The sequence below is a fragment of the Haemaphysalis longicornis genome, unplaced genomic scaffold (assembly GCF_048455015.1).
Source record: "Haemaphysalis longicornis isolate Haplotype H1 unplaced genomic scaffold, Haemaphysalis longicornis Haplotype H1 scaffold_7, whole genome shotgun sequence".
Lineage (NCBI taxonomy): Eukaryota > Metazoa > Arthropoda > Arachnida > Ixodida > Ixodidae > Haemaphysalis > Haemaphysalis longicornis.
In genome coordinates this window covers 103,446,562-103,462,654 of record NW_027526422.1, presented here as the reverse complement: position 1 = coordinate 103,462,654, position 16,093 = coordinate 103,446,562, and the positions used below count along the sequence as shown (strand labels likewise).

Here is a 16,093-nt window from a genome sequence, read left to right as displayed (position 1 = left end):
CCCAACCCGGATGGTCCGTTCCGATGCTCCCCAAGGACGAATTGCTGAGTCGCAGAAAAAAGAAAAAACGTTAGCTCAACCAGGGATCTGAACCACTGACGCCCGGAAATAGACGCAATGAACTCGACGCGCTACCGCTGGACCAAGCCGCCCGGTGGAGGTCGCAGTAGATAATATTCAAGTGTACAGCGTTTAGTTCTGTGCATAACGCGGCAGACCGGTAGCAACTCGAGTCCGAATTTCTATCCGTGCATGCGAACGTGACCGCGATTTGCGCTTAGCGCTTTCCTAACTTTAGGTAATATTGCTCAGTTTGATTGTAAGTAAAGCCGCACAACCATAGTTTTTTCTCGTAAATAACCATGAACTCGTCGTCGCCTAGTTGAGGTAGGAGCTGGGCGATCGGACGACTCATTTGTTTTCGCACAAATAACGCAAACTAGGTGTATTCTTAGTGTTCGATACATATGGTAAGTGCTCTATGTAACGTGTGTGAAAGGTGTCGTCTGTTTGAGTGTTAGAATAGGAAAGCAGACCATATTTTCCTGCATCGGCGAAACCAAATTCGGTGTTTTTTTAGCATCAATTCTTCAAGTTCGCGTCGCTAGACGATTGCGACTGGTAAATGCAAGCAGGTTTTACAGCAGTTGCAGCATTGTCATAGCTTTGGTGCACAAGGCAATTATGTACAGAGCGCAAAAGATAACTTCGAGACGGTGACCTGTAGCGAGCATTTTTATTTTGCAGTTGTCATCAGCAACTGCTACGTTTTTTCTCGTCTGTTAAACATTTACATATTCATTACGCTTAGGAATCCACGTTTGCTATTGTCACTAATTTTTGTGTTACTGTTAACGCGCTTGAAAGCTTTCATTGAACGTTATTACCGCTCACGAATCCTATGCAACACAGTGTATCAACATTACCTCACCGAGAAGCGTCTGGTCATCGCGCTTCGCCACTCGTTGCCATTACCCGGCGGTCTATTACCCTAGGCGATTTTCTTATAATTAACATCGATATTTTCTCACGTGGCACCATCTAAAGGACCTGCTGACTGCAATGACGTGTGTTTTGGATATCTAAAACTGTTCACAGACATATGCGCGAAAGGGCAACGACGGCGCCATGAGGGGATTAACGACGCAGCAAAGAGACTAACTGCATGCGTTTCGTCTTCCCGTTACTGCTTAACGATCGACGGGGACGAACAGTTAGTCCGCATTTGTGCACACGGCACATACTCTGCCGCAGATACTCCCCTTGAAGATGAACGGTTGCCCCTGAAGACTAACGGCTGTATTTAGTCCCTATTTTAGTCCTTTTTGCCTAAGAGTGCAGGTTGAGCTGGTTTCCAGGTTGGCCAGGAAAAGCCCCCCCCCCTGCTCGAGCACCGGAGCAGCATCGTTTACACAAAAAATATTTTCATTGCTTGTCAGTCTGAGCTCTCAAAAGTTGATATAATTAAATTGTTTCTGCATCTCCACACGCTCTCACCTGACTGGAAACAAGTGCGCACACGCCGCAACCCGAGGATTTCCTAACCGAGCCGGTGACGACCACAGCGCTCATTCGCTTCGCTGTTGGAGCAGGGATTAGCTCGTGCCCTACAGAGACATCACTCATCATTACAGTTCAAAGGTGTTCCGCTTCCGCCGAGCCCATCCTGCCCTCAGTAAATGGCAATCCGTGCTTCGCGATTCCTGCAAATGAACTCGTACCCCATCTTGAAAACGGGCGCGGAAGGACGTTGACCAGCCCGCTTTCAAGATGAATCAAACCAACTCGCCCAACTTTCCATCCCGTTGAACTCGTACCCCAGTCTGGTTGCCTACAGTCACTAATATTCCCGGCAATATTCTGACAACTGCCACCGGCGTAAGGACAGGTCAAACATAGCGCACATCCTGTGGGCCTGTCCACAAGCGACAACGGTATAGGCCGCAACATCATTAGTGCAGAATAACAATAGACCGTAACCTTCAGCTCCGACCCAGCGGATCAAGTCTGGTTCATTCAGCTGGTCGATGACGCTCTTTGATTACAAAGGGTCTCGGCCGACGTCTAGTATTACTGGCTGCCACGTAATAAAGCCAGTTCCTTCTTTCTCTCTTTGTCGCTTTTTAAAACGATAATGTGAGTTAGTCTTTTTTCCCTATCCCACGACGTGATTTCACTTCGCATGACACCGTTTATTTAAAATGCTGACGTCCGCGTGTTCTCATCAGTACGAAGATCTTTCTAGTAATTTTAATTCGCATTTATCAAATTTCTTGAACAATGCCAACTTAGCATCAGACATTGGCGAAGTGGCATTTTGCAGATAACGCTTCGGCGACGGCAGGAACAGGCAATCAGTCATGCGTCCTGAATTACAGTTAAAGCTGCAGTCTGCCATGTAATAACGGAAGTTGGAAAGGAAGCGGTATGACGTCGGGTTTCCTATCTTGGACAAACACTATTGTTCACTACGTCTCGTCGCCAATGATTCCCGCTACATCTATCTACGTGAACGCCGCGGTACCTGGAATCGTTGTTTAACCTTTCCGTGACGTCATACTCTATCTTATCGGTCGTATTATATTGCAAAACTCAAAGGGATCTGGAGATAAGGGCTGCTCATACGCTGCTCAATGAATAAAAGCCAAGAAGCAGATCTCTAAATTACCAAGAGTGTTTGACAGAACGGAGCAGTTTTGTACCGCGACTCAACACGTTTAGGCGCTTGAATTGTGAGTACGGAGGTTTTCTTACTTAAAGTGTTGTCTGTGACAAATATTGTGCGGGCAAAGAAGATGAAGACACGGTATGAGAGAGAAAAAAAACAGACTAGGGGGTGGGAACAGAACCAGGTTGGAGTTCTACGCTCCAAAGCAATACCTTGGCTAAAAGGCACGTCGTAGTGAGTGGTTACGAATTGATTTACGATATATTACTATGTTTATTGTGCGCAGCATTTTGGGGATCATACGTGCATATGCGACCGGAATGAGTGTTTTCTTGAAGCATCTTTTGGGGCATAAGAAACGAATGTGTCCGAAAAGGTGGCGACGAGGTGTCTTTTAACATTGTCAATAAAAGGCCAGGCTGGCACCACCGTGCGTTGTAATATACACCAGATCACGTACATACCACAGATACGAATAACTTCAGCATGCGTATTTCGTTAAACAAGTTTTAACGATGTCCATGCCCCTAGCGGTCATTCCCGAGGTTTAACTTTTGTAAATTTGCGCGTGGGAGTCAGCGATCCGAGAAAGGGCCCATGTTAGAATTTTAAACTGCCACAAGATTAAAAAATAACCCTTAAAAATAACTTCGAACGAAAATTGTTTTCGAGCCAAAGTAAATAGACAAGAGACGCAGAAGTTTAAATGCATCTTTTATTGAAACTTTTCCAGAATGCATATTCTGTGGCGCATACCGCAAGAGGCGTCTTTTTATTATATGGAACATACGAACAATTTTAATGGGGCTATGGAAATAACTTCTGTCTGAACCCAAATGTTTTGAACAGTAACTTGTTGTCACGTTATGACTTCAATCACAGTCATCGTAACTCTAGGTGCTTGAAATAACGTGAAAACTCGGCGTAGTATTCGGACTCGTAAAACTGTGTAATAGTGCACACACATATGTGCACAGGAGGATTGTTAATGTCGCCTACTTCATAAAAAAAGTCAGACCACATACATTTCAAGCAGCTCCTATTTAGATTGATAAAGAGCTGACGATAGTTTCCGCCCTACATTTGTCATCTCCTAACAACCTACACAATAATCTGAGCTCGAATTCCGCAAGATCATTTTTTTCGGTAGTACACTCATTGTTGCGCCCATATTAGCTCCTTAATATAACGAGCTGTGTGGATATCAAGTACTGCTTTCTTCAACTTTGACATCTTACTAATCGACGTTGTCATCAGCGTGGGCTTTGAGAGCCAAATAGTGGCTCAAAGATGAAACTCGTTGCGCAGATAGGCCCAGAAATGAACTCCAGTACATACGAGTGCTATAAGCATACAACTTAGCATCCAATCAGTTTAGAGCATGTCTTACCGTCTCTGTGCTCTCATGCGCAAATCGCAGGAATTTTCACTGTTTTTTACTGCAACGGTTACCATCAGCCATCTTGGCTGCCGGGCAGCCTACGGCACGTTCGTAGAGCCAAAGAAATGGGCGAAAACTATTGCCAAGAATTATAAGTTCAGCGGATGGTACAGACCAACAAGGGGTAATTAAATGTTAGAGCCATGATTGGGCCTCCTCTGCTGTTTTTTGTCTGTTGTAAGCCACAGGATGCATCGGCTTCTTACCTACGGCCGGTTCAATGCTCCAAGCTGACACTGCAGGATTTAAGTACAAATAAAGTCACTTCTGAGAATGACTTTCACTCAGGTTATCTTTTCATGTCGGCGTTAAATATTCGCCTAAGTCACTCCTTCCCCCGAACGGAGGCAAAACTTTACGTGCCGTTGATATCACAGCGTTTTTGCCATGTTCTTGGTACGGTCTCCTAAAAGTGTGTATGAAGTTAGTTTTGTGACGGGCAGGTGCACGCCATGATCAGACGTAGGAGCCCATATTTGAGGGCTGCGTCATAATTTACATCGGCTTTAATTGCTAGCTTTGCTGCAAAGTTTTCTATTGCTCTAAAATCGGCTTTGCGTCGAGGCTTTTACGGCGCTTTCCACGTAGTATTGTTCCTGTTAGTTAGCGGGTGGCCCTAGCCTTGCAAGGGCACCGTGGAAGTAAGCGCAGTTTCTATGTACATGTTTTCACGTGAAAAACGATCCAAAACGCTTAAAACTGGCGATACCTAGGCATGGACTAGGTGACAGATAAGTTCCAGTGGTCGGGCAGAATGACTGGGAGCAGACAAAAAAATTTCACATTATGTAATCGACTTTCTAAGAGTACTTGGCTGGGGCTGATAAAATAAATGGCATATTATACTCTACCCCCACACCCGTCACAAGACAAACAAACACACGAAGTGTACTGCAATTTTGAGAATTGCCTGCCAATGTGGGAGACTCCGTAAGCCGGTTCTCTTCACTGTGAGTTTTTTTTCATTGCCCAATTACGTCTATTTCAAGCCATTGTAAAAATTGCAATGTTGAGTTCGCCAATTGTGCCTCTGTATGCCCATTTGGGGGGTGCATTCTCACGGTGTTGGCGTTTTGTAATGTTTACTTTTGTGGTCGCCTTGCGAAGGTGGTGTATATTCCACATTTGATTTTAGCAGACCATGTTTAATGCCTTTCAGTTCTTTAATTTTTTATTTTTTCGTTCGTTTTAAGTTTTCTCACCCATCTGTACATAGGAACAATGCTCTAAGGATTACACTTACTAACTTCGCGGTTGGTGCATTTCTGCGCAAATGGAGGGCGTCACATTGTTGGAAATGTGTGGTACTCAGGAAAAAAATGCTGATGATGTTGGAAGCATAAAATTGTGTGCGTGAAAAACGGCATAATGGAGAACTGAGATTCAAATTAGCAAACCACACCAGAAAGGACGGTCCCCTGATGGTCTCGCGCTTTCCATTTTGTTTCATTCATTCATTCATTCATTCATTCATTCATTCATTCATTCATTCATTCATTCATTATTCGAAAATCAAAATACAGTGTGCTACAGGGACAGAGACTAAAGGCTGAATCGCCTGACGAGGACTCTGTCCCTCTGCAGTTCAACAGGGGGGCGTGTACATTTTACGCAAAAAGATATAGACAGTTTGGGTATCTCTACAGAGCAAGTTTGCCAAAGAAATCTAAAGCAACTGTTCTAGTAAAAGAACATCAAGAAAATAACTACTTCCACAATATATACGAGAAAGTTCACAACATAATATAAAGCAGCTGATGCAACCGATACAAAAAAAAATGCTTACAACTTATCAAATTGTTACACCAATAGTACATGCATTTCTCATGATACAGTGTATAACTATACAAATTTGTACAATGCTTCGGTAAGCACGGTAACGCCATTCACAAAAATAAAGAAAGCAAGAAAAAAAAAAACAAAATTTCAGCTAGATCACGTTGACAAAAATATAGCAGCCAATATCAATTGGTATAGTGGCGACCCAGTGACTGCAATTAATTTTTAATATGCTGTTTAAACGCGCTTACTGAACGCGTGAAATCTATTTTACCATTAATTTTCCAAAGCTTGGACCATGGCACGAAACCGGCAGGCGCCATTGGACCCGCGTCCCCTGACCGCCACCGTACTCCTCGCCATCGTGTTCGGTGCTGGCACCGCCCACTGCTGGCTCAACCCGGAGGGCTGCGGGCGCACCGCCATTCCGCCAAAGCTCGACGCCGAGGACCGCGTGGTGGGCGGCCAAGAAGCTGTCCCGGGCAGCTGGCCCTGGCACGCGGGTCTTCACAGCAGCCCGTACTTCGAGAGCAACTACTTCTGTGGGGGTGCCTTAATCTCGGACCGCCACGTGCTCACGGCTGCCCACTGCGTCGAGTAAGGATATGGGCTAAATCTCCGTTAGCACATAGAATGAAGGAAGGTTTGACATCCACCTGAATGCAGCCGTATGGCTACAAGGGAAAGCTAAACAGCTTTCTCACAATCTTCGCAGTTGAAGAAAAATTCGTCCTGGTTCAGGATTCGAACCCGGGACCCCCGCTTAACCGGAGCAGTCGCTCTACCAAGTGAGCTAACCAGCAGGCTAGCAGTTTGTAGCGCGAGAGCCAATTGATCAACAACTCGAAGTGAAGGAAAGGTGTTAATCGACCAGATTTAGGGGATATCCCCAAGGTGGAGTAAGTTTCTATGAAGGAAAGTTGGACATTCACCTGAATGCAGCCATACGGCCTTCCTGGAGAGGCCTAGGGAAGTAGCCTCGCAATTTTTTTACTGCGAAACTAAAAATGACCCACTGTGAGAGACAATGGTCTTTGATGGTGCTCATGACGTTAACATGGCAAATGTGCTTCGCTTGCTACACCAGACGTAATAGGAGAAATGAAATTGATGAAGTGATGATGGTGACAATGATGACGATGATGCGCTCACTAATGAACCCTTATTTGGAGAGTCTGACCAAGTCCTGTACTTTACAGGAAAGTCTATATAGCTTTTGTCGCTCGAAAAGCTCCTTTACGGCTAGACCAGGGGCCGAACACGCCACCTAGTGTTAGTCTTCTAAAAAGCGGCTGGCCCAGGGAAACTAGGAGGGATAACCTAGATGCTGTATACCGAGAACTCACATATGACGTGGTTTGAGTCCTCGCGCACGTCACAAATAGCGCAGAGGGAAGAAGTGGCCTGTTGCAGCTTGAGCGGAAAAATTCAACTTCCGAGGACACGTCTAAGCACTTAGGAGCTGTGAGTGCGAAGCATTCATGTCCAATGAACGCGGTTGAGTGCTTCTTCTACGCTTATGTAGCGAGCAATTGTGGCTGTCCTCCCGCTGTGTAATTCAGCGTGGCACGTGCCTGATCAGTGACGTGTCGTTGCGGCCGACGGCCGAGTACCGCACCAACAGCCACAACTGCAACTACCGGTTTCAACATGGCTTTGCGATAGCCCAGGCGTTGCCTACAGGCGGGGTACTTCACTTGTGCTTGATTACTCGCAGTCGCGCGGCAGCCGCTTCTTGGCCTCCGAGAAAGAGAGAGAGAACTTTATTACACAATAATGTAAGAGTGGTTCCTCCGCTTACGGCAAGGCCAACGCCTGCTTTCCGTCAAGTTGCCAAAATAACGATTTCACATTCCAAGCCGACGTCGGCGTCCAGGTTGTCTGCAGAAGCAAAATAGCGACCAAATTCCCGTTCGATGCCAATGCGGGTCGGCAGCAGCCTGAGCTCCCCATTGGCTGCAAAGCGTCACGTGGTTCATAATGCACGTGCGCTAAGAAAGCCGCGAAGCTCGCGAAGAATCTGCGCGTCTGCCTAGTAAGGTAGCGCAATGTCACCGCCTGAACACCGTGTGCAAAACGAAAACCGGAGAAGCGGACGCCGGTATCAAGTGCCCTCGCATAGCGGCGCAATAGTCTCCAGCGAACCATGGGGCTTTGCATGGCGCATCGGTGCTGCGCCACGCAAAGTCACTACGGGTGCTGCGGCCGCTTCGTATCCATGGATGCGCACACAAAGCGGCATCAGTCGAGTATATGTGGGAAGGAGCTGGGGACTTGATATGCTGTGGCTTCCTGTATTTATTGTGGTTACGTAGGCCCGACCGGAGCTATAAAGCCGCGAAGACGTGCTACCGTCCAGGCGCGTGGTCGTGTTTCATCTGTAATGTCGCGTGGCACTGCTGATGCTCCAGGCCACACACCGTTGGTGATAATAGTAGTAGGATGTGGTTGTTGTTGGTGATGATAGTGGCGCTGTAAGCGGAGGAGGATGCCGCCACTAAACATTACGCTTTCGCATTCACAACTCATAAGAAGTACTTAGGTGTACTCAGCCGTTTTCTTCTTTCTGTTCTCTCGCTGAATTATGGAGGGGTTACTTAAATTTCCACACAAAGTGCAACATAAAAAAGTTGGGGAGAGCGGATAGGTATCTGTGTCTTTCGAGGAGCTGAAGCTCCTGCCCAAAAGGATGCCAAGCAAAGCGTAAAGGTACGATTCATGGCAGTCCTTTTCGCAACTGACTGTGGGAATGTTTGTACCCCGCAGATTCCGCACCCCCGAGAACTTCTACGTGCACGTTGGGTCGCACAACCGGAAAAGCCGAGATGATACGGAGCAGTACCTCCCCGCGGAGCACCTCTGTATGCACGTCGACGAAAACGTAAGCTCACGTCTGAATCTGTTAGAGCGCGGTGCTGGGAGTTCAAGTTTAGTTTCATCATCATAATCATAATCACAGTCATCACCACTAGCCTGGTTGCGTCCACTGCTGGGTGAAGGCCTCTCTGAAAGATTTTAAGCCACGTCTCAAAGTCAACCACAAAAATAGCAATAAAGATGCCATGAAGCACATAATCCTGACAATGAGAATATCACTTTCTTGATATTTTGCTGGGAACGCGTCGCAGTAAAGAAGCAATGCGTGCTCTTCACGCTTGAATTTTAAATGATGCGCCTGTTTCCCACATCTTAACTGGCGAGAAAATGTTGGATTTTAAAACAAACTTGCACATGCCAACAGTGGCAATCACGCGTATTAATATTTCATGCCGAAGAGTCAGAAACTAAACACTTAAGCTATTGTCTATTAGTTGCATCGGCAAATGCTGATAAACTCCAGAGCAGGCCTGCACAGGAGTCATTTCTTAGACTATCCTCTTTGACCCAAAATACATCACCAATTTTAAATTTGCAGATGTGTTTAGGCTGCAAAAAGCTACTCGTAAATGAAAAAAAATCATGAAAGCTTGCACTCGCGCGCAAGACTTGAATGGCGAAGCTGTTGTAGGGGAACATTTCTGGACATTTAGTTAACTTTCAGTATCATTGTTTGTTTGCATATTTGCTGTGCTAGTAATTGTCGTCATGTGCATCGAAGAGTTCGTCGTCTTCTTCGTGGTACCCGCCGCGGTGGCTCAGTGGCTAAGGCGTTGCGCTGCTGAGCACGAGGTCGCGGGTTCGATTCTCGGCCGTGGCGGCCGCTTTTCTGATGGAGGCGAAAAGCAAAAACGCCCGTGTGTGCGAGATTTCGGCGCACGTTAAAGATCCCCAGGTGGTCAAAATTGATCCGGAGCCCTCCACTACGGCGCGCCTCATCGCCTGCGTTGCGTCGGCGCGTTAAACCCTACAATCAATCAATCAATCAATCAATCAATCAATCAATCAATCAGGCGCGTTAAACCCTACAATCAATCAATCAATCAATCAATCAATCAATCAATCAATCAATCAATCAATCAATCAATCAATCAATCAATCAATCTTCTTCGTGGTGAGTGGTGGATGCAAAGTCATCCTAAGCATTGTAGACTTCCACCAGCTCTACGTCATCGACTCCAGGCGGCACTGGCGCGATCTGCAAGTCGTCTCGGGAAAGAGTGGAGCACTCGTAACCATGTCTCCAATTATCCGTAATGGCTTCTAGAGAATGCGGTGGCCGAGGTGACCTCTCCCAAGCAGGGTGCCTTCTAGACACTGCCGCGATCGAGGGCTCTCCTACAGTACTTAGCGCATGCGCACGACAAAACGAGGACGAATGAACAATGGGCGTACGCTATGACGTGGTTTTTCGTTCCGAAAAAGTGTTTCCACGATTACGACGAACGCTGGAGTCTTTTTTTTGCTAAAGCCAGTGCGCGTTCCGAGGACGCTCGGCGGTCACTACGAGGCACGCGCTCACGAGCGCTCGGTATTTTCGTGGTATTTTTTCCTGCAACACCGAACTTACGGCCAGTAACAACAGCTCCCCTATTAAAGCTGCGCGAAAAGCTCCAGCCTCGGTGGGGTGGGTGATGTTTAGCTTTAGTTCTCGCACACAGCATATTTAAAAGATTTCTTGTTTTACGTTGTAATTTGCAGAAGGACATCGCCATTGTGAAGCTGTCCAGGAGCGTTAACTTCACTGACACGGTCCGGCCCGCTTGCCTACCGGAGGCCGATTCAGAACTGCCAGACAACACAACTCTATATTCCACCGGCTGGGGCCAGACAGACGGTGAGACTAGGCAGCTTGGGCTACCAGTGCGAAATTTTTATTATTTGTGATTAAGAGCTGTATAGGAATAATGGCATTTTTCACTGATTACATACAAATGCAGATGACATGTAGAATGAAGGGAATAATTGTCAAACGAAAGGACTTTGTAGCTGCGGCACTCACTCACTCACTCACTCACTCACTCACTCACTCACTCACTCACTCACTCACTCACTCACTCACTCACTCACTCACTCACTCTCCAGCTAATATTTATTTCCCTCTACAAAATACCCGCTTTTTGCCAAGACTCCAAACCAAACATACCTTATCATTGCCGTTTTATACCACATCTCTCCCACTCAATACACCTACAACTGCCCCTTTTGCCAGGCTCATGCACCACGTACCACCTTGTGCACGAATTTACCTGCCATCCAACGCCCTTTCTTACCCCGTTCCCGGACTAGTGGCAGTGCGAACTGACCAGCTCGCGGCTTGGACTTCAGGAACATTTGATCCCATGGGCCCCAGCAGTGGCGTCAGCTTGCAGCTTTCTCAACTGAGAACAGGCTACCTACCTTTCTGTTTTCTTCATTTATTTTTACTCGGCTCAATTAAACGTTTTACTCACCAAATCACTGTGCAAGATATGGGAGTGAACATACCTCGTTGTGTTGTGTGTGCCTGTGCACAACTTTGGAAAACACTGCTCGGTGAGTGGGGTTTTTCATCGGGCAGTATTGAAATGAAACATTTTTGGTGCGGCACTAGAATAGACAAGGTGCTTCGTAATAAACGGCTAAGATCGACTGACACTGACTTCTTTAACCTTGCTTCAAAGCGTACCTTCTGAGGCAAGTTATTACTTCGATTTTACCATGAAAACCCTAATAAAAGAACCGAACTGGTCAAATGCGGTTATAAGCAGCTGTGGTCCCCTCAGTATTTCGCATGGCATGAATCGTGCTACCTTGTTACCTTAGCGCGACTCCACATACGCAGAGCTTGGAGCAAGTGCTCTCAGTAAAACTTTTATTTCTGTCGCAGTAGTGCGCTTATCAGCTTGGTCTGTTTGCCTACCTCCAGAGCTGGATCCCTCGTCAAAGCCAGAAGGCCTGAAGCAGGTAATGACGAAGAGCATCGCGAACGATCGCTGCGTCAGAAAATTCCACGAAGTACCTGACTACCTGCTCTGCGGCTCGTATGAAGATGGAACCCCTTGCCAGGTAGTAAAAATAACACTAATAACGAAACACACGCGTTTTCCAAAATCTGGTGCCCGATAATCGATATGGGCCATTTCGAATCAACGTATTCGTCACTTCGCCACGCCAAACTCCCGACAAAGCCAAATTATTTTTAAGTCATTTTTCACAATAAGGTTAGTTTTAAATGGTTATAACGCCATACAGGCATGAGGTTTATCCTGGTGATATTTTTAACGTTAGACTGCAGCCATTACAGAAGTGCCGAACCACTGATATCAGGGACAAATTAAATATTACTGGCGACCACGAACTTTCCAAAACGGAATAGGTATAGTTCTTTGCAAGGTGTTTTGGAGCTATGTCTAACTTTGTGAATTCCTCATCATCATTGCCAGAAACTTGCTAGAGTATAAAGCACGGACAAGCAAGTGGGTACGTATGAAATCTATAAAGCCAAAAGGCTGCGGTGACAGTTTGCAAGAGAGAGAGACAGAGAGAGAGAGAGAGAGAGAGAGAGAGAGAGAGAGAGAGAGAGAGAGAGAGAGAGAGAGAGAGAGAGAGAGAGAGAGAGAGAGAAAAGCCTTTTTTGTAGGCAAGGCGGGCTTTAGACCTGTTTGGAGATGGGGTAAAGGATGGGGTAAGATGTAGTGGTCTCTAGACTTGAAAAGGTCTTTGTCTTGCTGTGAGTCTTCTAGCAGGAGTCTTGTGGACTCAGCGACAGGAAGACGGTAGCAGACCCGTCGTTCTGAACTGGTGCAGCAACCTGTGAAAAATCACACGCTCATTTCAAAATTATATACCCGTCCAGGGAGCTCTGTTATTTGGCGAAGCATTAGGCTGGGTGTTCTCGGCTTTGTGAAACTTAAGAATTGCGGGAGATGTTTCCAAGCAACGCGATGGGGCATTTACACGACAAAGATTGTCTCTCTGCCCATAAGGTTTTATTTATTCGATGTATGTCGGGATTTCAGATATAGACATGCAAAAATTGGAAGACATGGTACAAGTTATCTTCTGAAAGCCGGAGAGAACAGTGTGCATTTATTGGGTGAACCGATATAAAAAATGAAGCAGATAGAAGTGTTTGGAATGTGTTAGCGCTGTGTAGGCTTTGTAGAAATTAGACTACACTGAGTGCTGTGTTGGAAACAGTGTATGAGCTTTGGGACACGCAAAAAACGAAATTCGTCCTGGGAAGAGCGTTGGCTGAGTGTGTTGTAGTGTGCGAGTGTTTGGGCTCGTATACGAAAGGAAATGCTCGGAGGGTATTCGGTGTCCAGAGCATTTGTAGGGGTATGTGATCTTGCTACTGCTATGCTTAACGCTAGGCAGCTCACACGTAGAGCCCAACGCCGTGCCAAACAGCGTCAAACTCATTGTACTTACATCAATGTTTTGGTTCCGGTTAACAACGGTGGACCTCAAAGCGTAACGTTAGGCCTAATTTTCCCGCGTCCTCGTCCCTCTGCTGCGGAAACACAAAATGAAAAATGTCGGTGGTTTAGCGTTGGCCAGTATGCGTATGAGGGTACGTTTTCCTCTGCGCCTTGATGGGGATGATCTTAGGACCCGCACGAAACAAACAAACATAAAGGGTGATATCCCTGCATGATAAACCAGTCATTTCTTCTTGAACACCTTGGTGACTGTTCCAGGTATATCGTAACAGTATCGACAGCTCTGCGGCACGTGCTCAGTGTTCATTTTTAATAGCACTGTTTATGAGTTGCCCAACAAGGAGGATTTATTTAAGACCAGGAAAAGCTCCCTAAGAATGGCTAAATAACGAACTCTAGTTCTCTTAGCCTACACTGCAATTTCAGGGGAACATTTCTCTGTAACTACGACAGAACACCACACGCAGCGGCCTCGTCCTAAAGGGCATTTGTAGATTAAGGCATGCTTGTATGCCGTGTGATCTAACATCATACCTTTCGCGCGTTGACTGTAGGGCGAGTAACACTAACGACGCCATGGCTTCCTTCGTTTCAACGTGCCCTAATAGATTTAATTTCATAGTAAGCTCCTGCTTCATTTCGCTCGCCCTCTGTTCTCTCGTGTCATGTATGCCGAACCTACAATATCTTATCCCCTCATGTCGTAATCTATCCATCACAAACAGTACGCATTCTCCGGTAATATCTCATGCTGGACGTTCTCAGAATGAATGAATGAATTTATTTTAAAATAGGCCTGAGACTCCGCGGCATTATTGGAAAGCGACAAAAGAGGACGCGAAAGTTTCAATTAAGTTCACATGAAAGCAATTGAACACTGTGTTGTCCGTTGGTAGAAAACAATTTCATTGTGCCTATATCCCGTGTATTCATTTTGTATCCGTTTTGAATCACAACGCAACCGCAGGGTGACAGTGGTGGACCATTGGTGCGCAAGGCGGATGACGGCACCTGGTTTCTCGAAGGAATCGTCCACAAGGGTGGAAAGCTTTGCGCCTCCCTGAGGCACTTCAGGGCCATGCGGTACATGAAGGTATCGCACTTCGTGGACTGGGTGGACGAATACTTGCGTGCCGACGCTGAAGGACGCGCCGAAGAGGTCTGCGACATGGCGCCCAACTTCCAGAAGGACAGGTCGACGTGAAGTGGTCAATAAACGAACGTTTATTTATTGAAAACCGTGCTTATTGCTGTTTGTCTTCTGTCGGGGCTTTACACATAATGCGTGCTTCAAAGGCTGGGCTTTAGAAAAAATAAAGCGCGGTATGAAATTGTGAAATTGCGCAATATTGCAATGAATTGTACACATTGCAAACGCGTGCCTTTCAGCTTATTTTGTGAGTAAGATTGTGAGCAAACTTGTGAGTAAACTTTGTGGCCAAACTACGGGGAGCAAGAGCCGTGAAACATTAAAGGGTTTCAGTTGCTCCACAAAGAAATTAGAAGAAACGCTGTCCGCTGAACGATCTCCGCTCCTTTCTAGCACTAGTTCCGCTGACTAGCCTACCCCTTTTTTGACCGTTTTATTTCAGCGCTTACGAACATTTCCCCGTACAGGTGCGACGCCTCCTCTCTTGCACCAGGGCTCGATGCAGAGACCGCGAACAGGCATTCAAACAAACAACCACACGGTGAGCCACGCACCCCCAACTAAAGGGCAAGCGTGGTGACCTCACGATAACCGTCTCTTCTCTGCTATAATACTCTTGCTCACTCTACCCCCTTCCGGTGCTCACTATGTACTAGATCGTTTCTTCTCCCACCTTCGTTCACTTTTGTTGTATAGCATGCCCACATACTTCAGACTTTTCTAAGGGTATAAGCGCGCAAAGATTTCATAGCTGAACACTTCTCTTGCTTGTGCAACGTCAAGGGTTTAGATTAAGCCATCAACAAACACCAGCTTTACGGTATTCTACTTCGTATGCTGGTTTAAGGATATGCTTCAACTGCCTATTTCCCACGTTTTTGAGGGCATGCTATCGGCGCTCTTCCCTGCCGAATGGGCCGCTGCTGCCCATACGGCTTCTCCTCGCCCGCCGTTCCGGTGGGGAGCATCCTGAGTTTCTCACAGAACCACAAGGTGGAGTCCTAATCTCTATCAATATGGGGCATCCCCCTCCCCCCTCATCATTGCGTCTGAATAGCATGTTAAGACGCACCAACAAAATTACTCACACACGTTCCCGCTGAGCCCAGGACATCCACCCGAAAATAGTGCACGCCTTCGCTATCAGCCAAACATGGGTCAAACCGAAAACGTATACAGTCAAACCCGGCTCTAACGAACCCGGATAGCGCGAATTATGCTATATATCGAACAAAAATATTTCAGTTACGGAAATACATGGGAAAAATATTCCTTATAACGAAGTTCACATCCGATATATCGAACTCCGCGCGCCTAGAATGGCCGCCGAAATGCATGGTCTCGCAGTGGCGATTGAGATGTGGATTGGCTGCGACCACGGAGCCGCGACAGGGACCTTGCGCCTTGCACGGAGCGACGTGACGGCCGACTCTTTCCGTTGCTATTTCCGACGCGTGGGACTTACGACGGAACCCGCCCAGTCAGCGAGTCCGGACCAAGACAGCAGCATCGGTGAACTGTGGGAAGAGCTCGCCAACGTTGCCGATTATGTCGCGAGTGAAAGCCGTCCGATGCTTATAGTGAAGCGCTTTCGGCAGTCGATGTGCTCCGCCAATGCTTCTTCGATTTTGCAGAACGCAGACTCGCAAACAATGTTTCGTGTAGAGAATGTGTGCTAGTTTTAGCCGCCAAAACGAAAGTGGAAACAAAAATCACCGCTTTTTTTTTGCAAAGTAGGCGGTTAAGGCGGA

General features: G+C 46.7%; 1 protein-coding gene across 1 annotated transcript; it reads left to right on the top strand.

Moving 5' to 3' along the window:
- Positions 1-2,594: 2,594 nt before the first annotated feature.
- Positions 2,595-14,430, top strand: LOC144146755 (chymotrypsinogen A-like). Its single transcript, XM_077678678.1, has 6 exons — positions 2,595-2,732; positions 6,179-6,485; positions 8,655-8,769; positions 10,467-10,602; positions 11,674-11,813; positions 14,160-14,430. The coding sequence occupies exons 2-6, from the start codon at positions 6,187-6,189 to the stop codon at positions 14,394-14,396; spliced, it is 927 nt and encodes a 308-aa protein (XP_077534804.1). The 5' UTR covers positions 2,595-2,732; positions 6,179-6,186; the 3' UTR covers positions 14,397-14,430.
- The last annotated feature ends 1,663 nt before the right edge of the window (positions 14,431-16,093 follow it).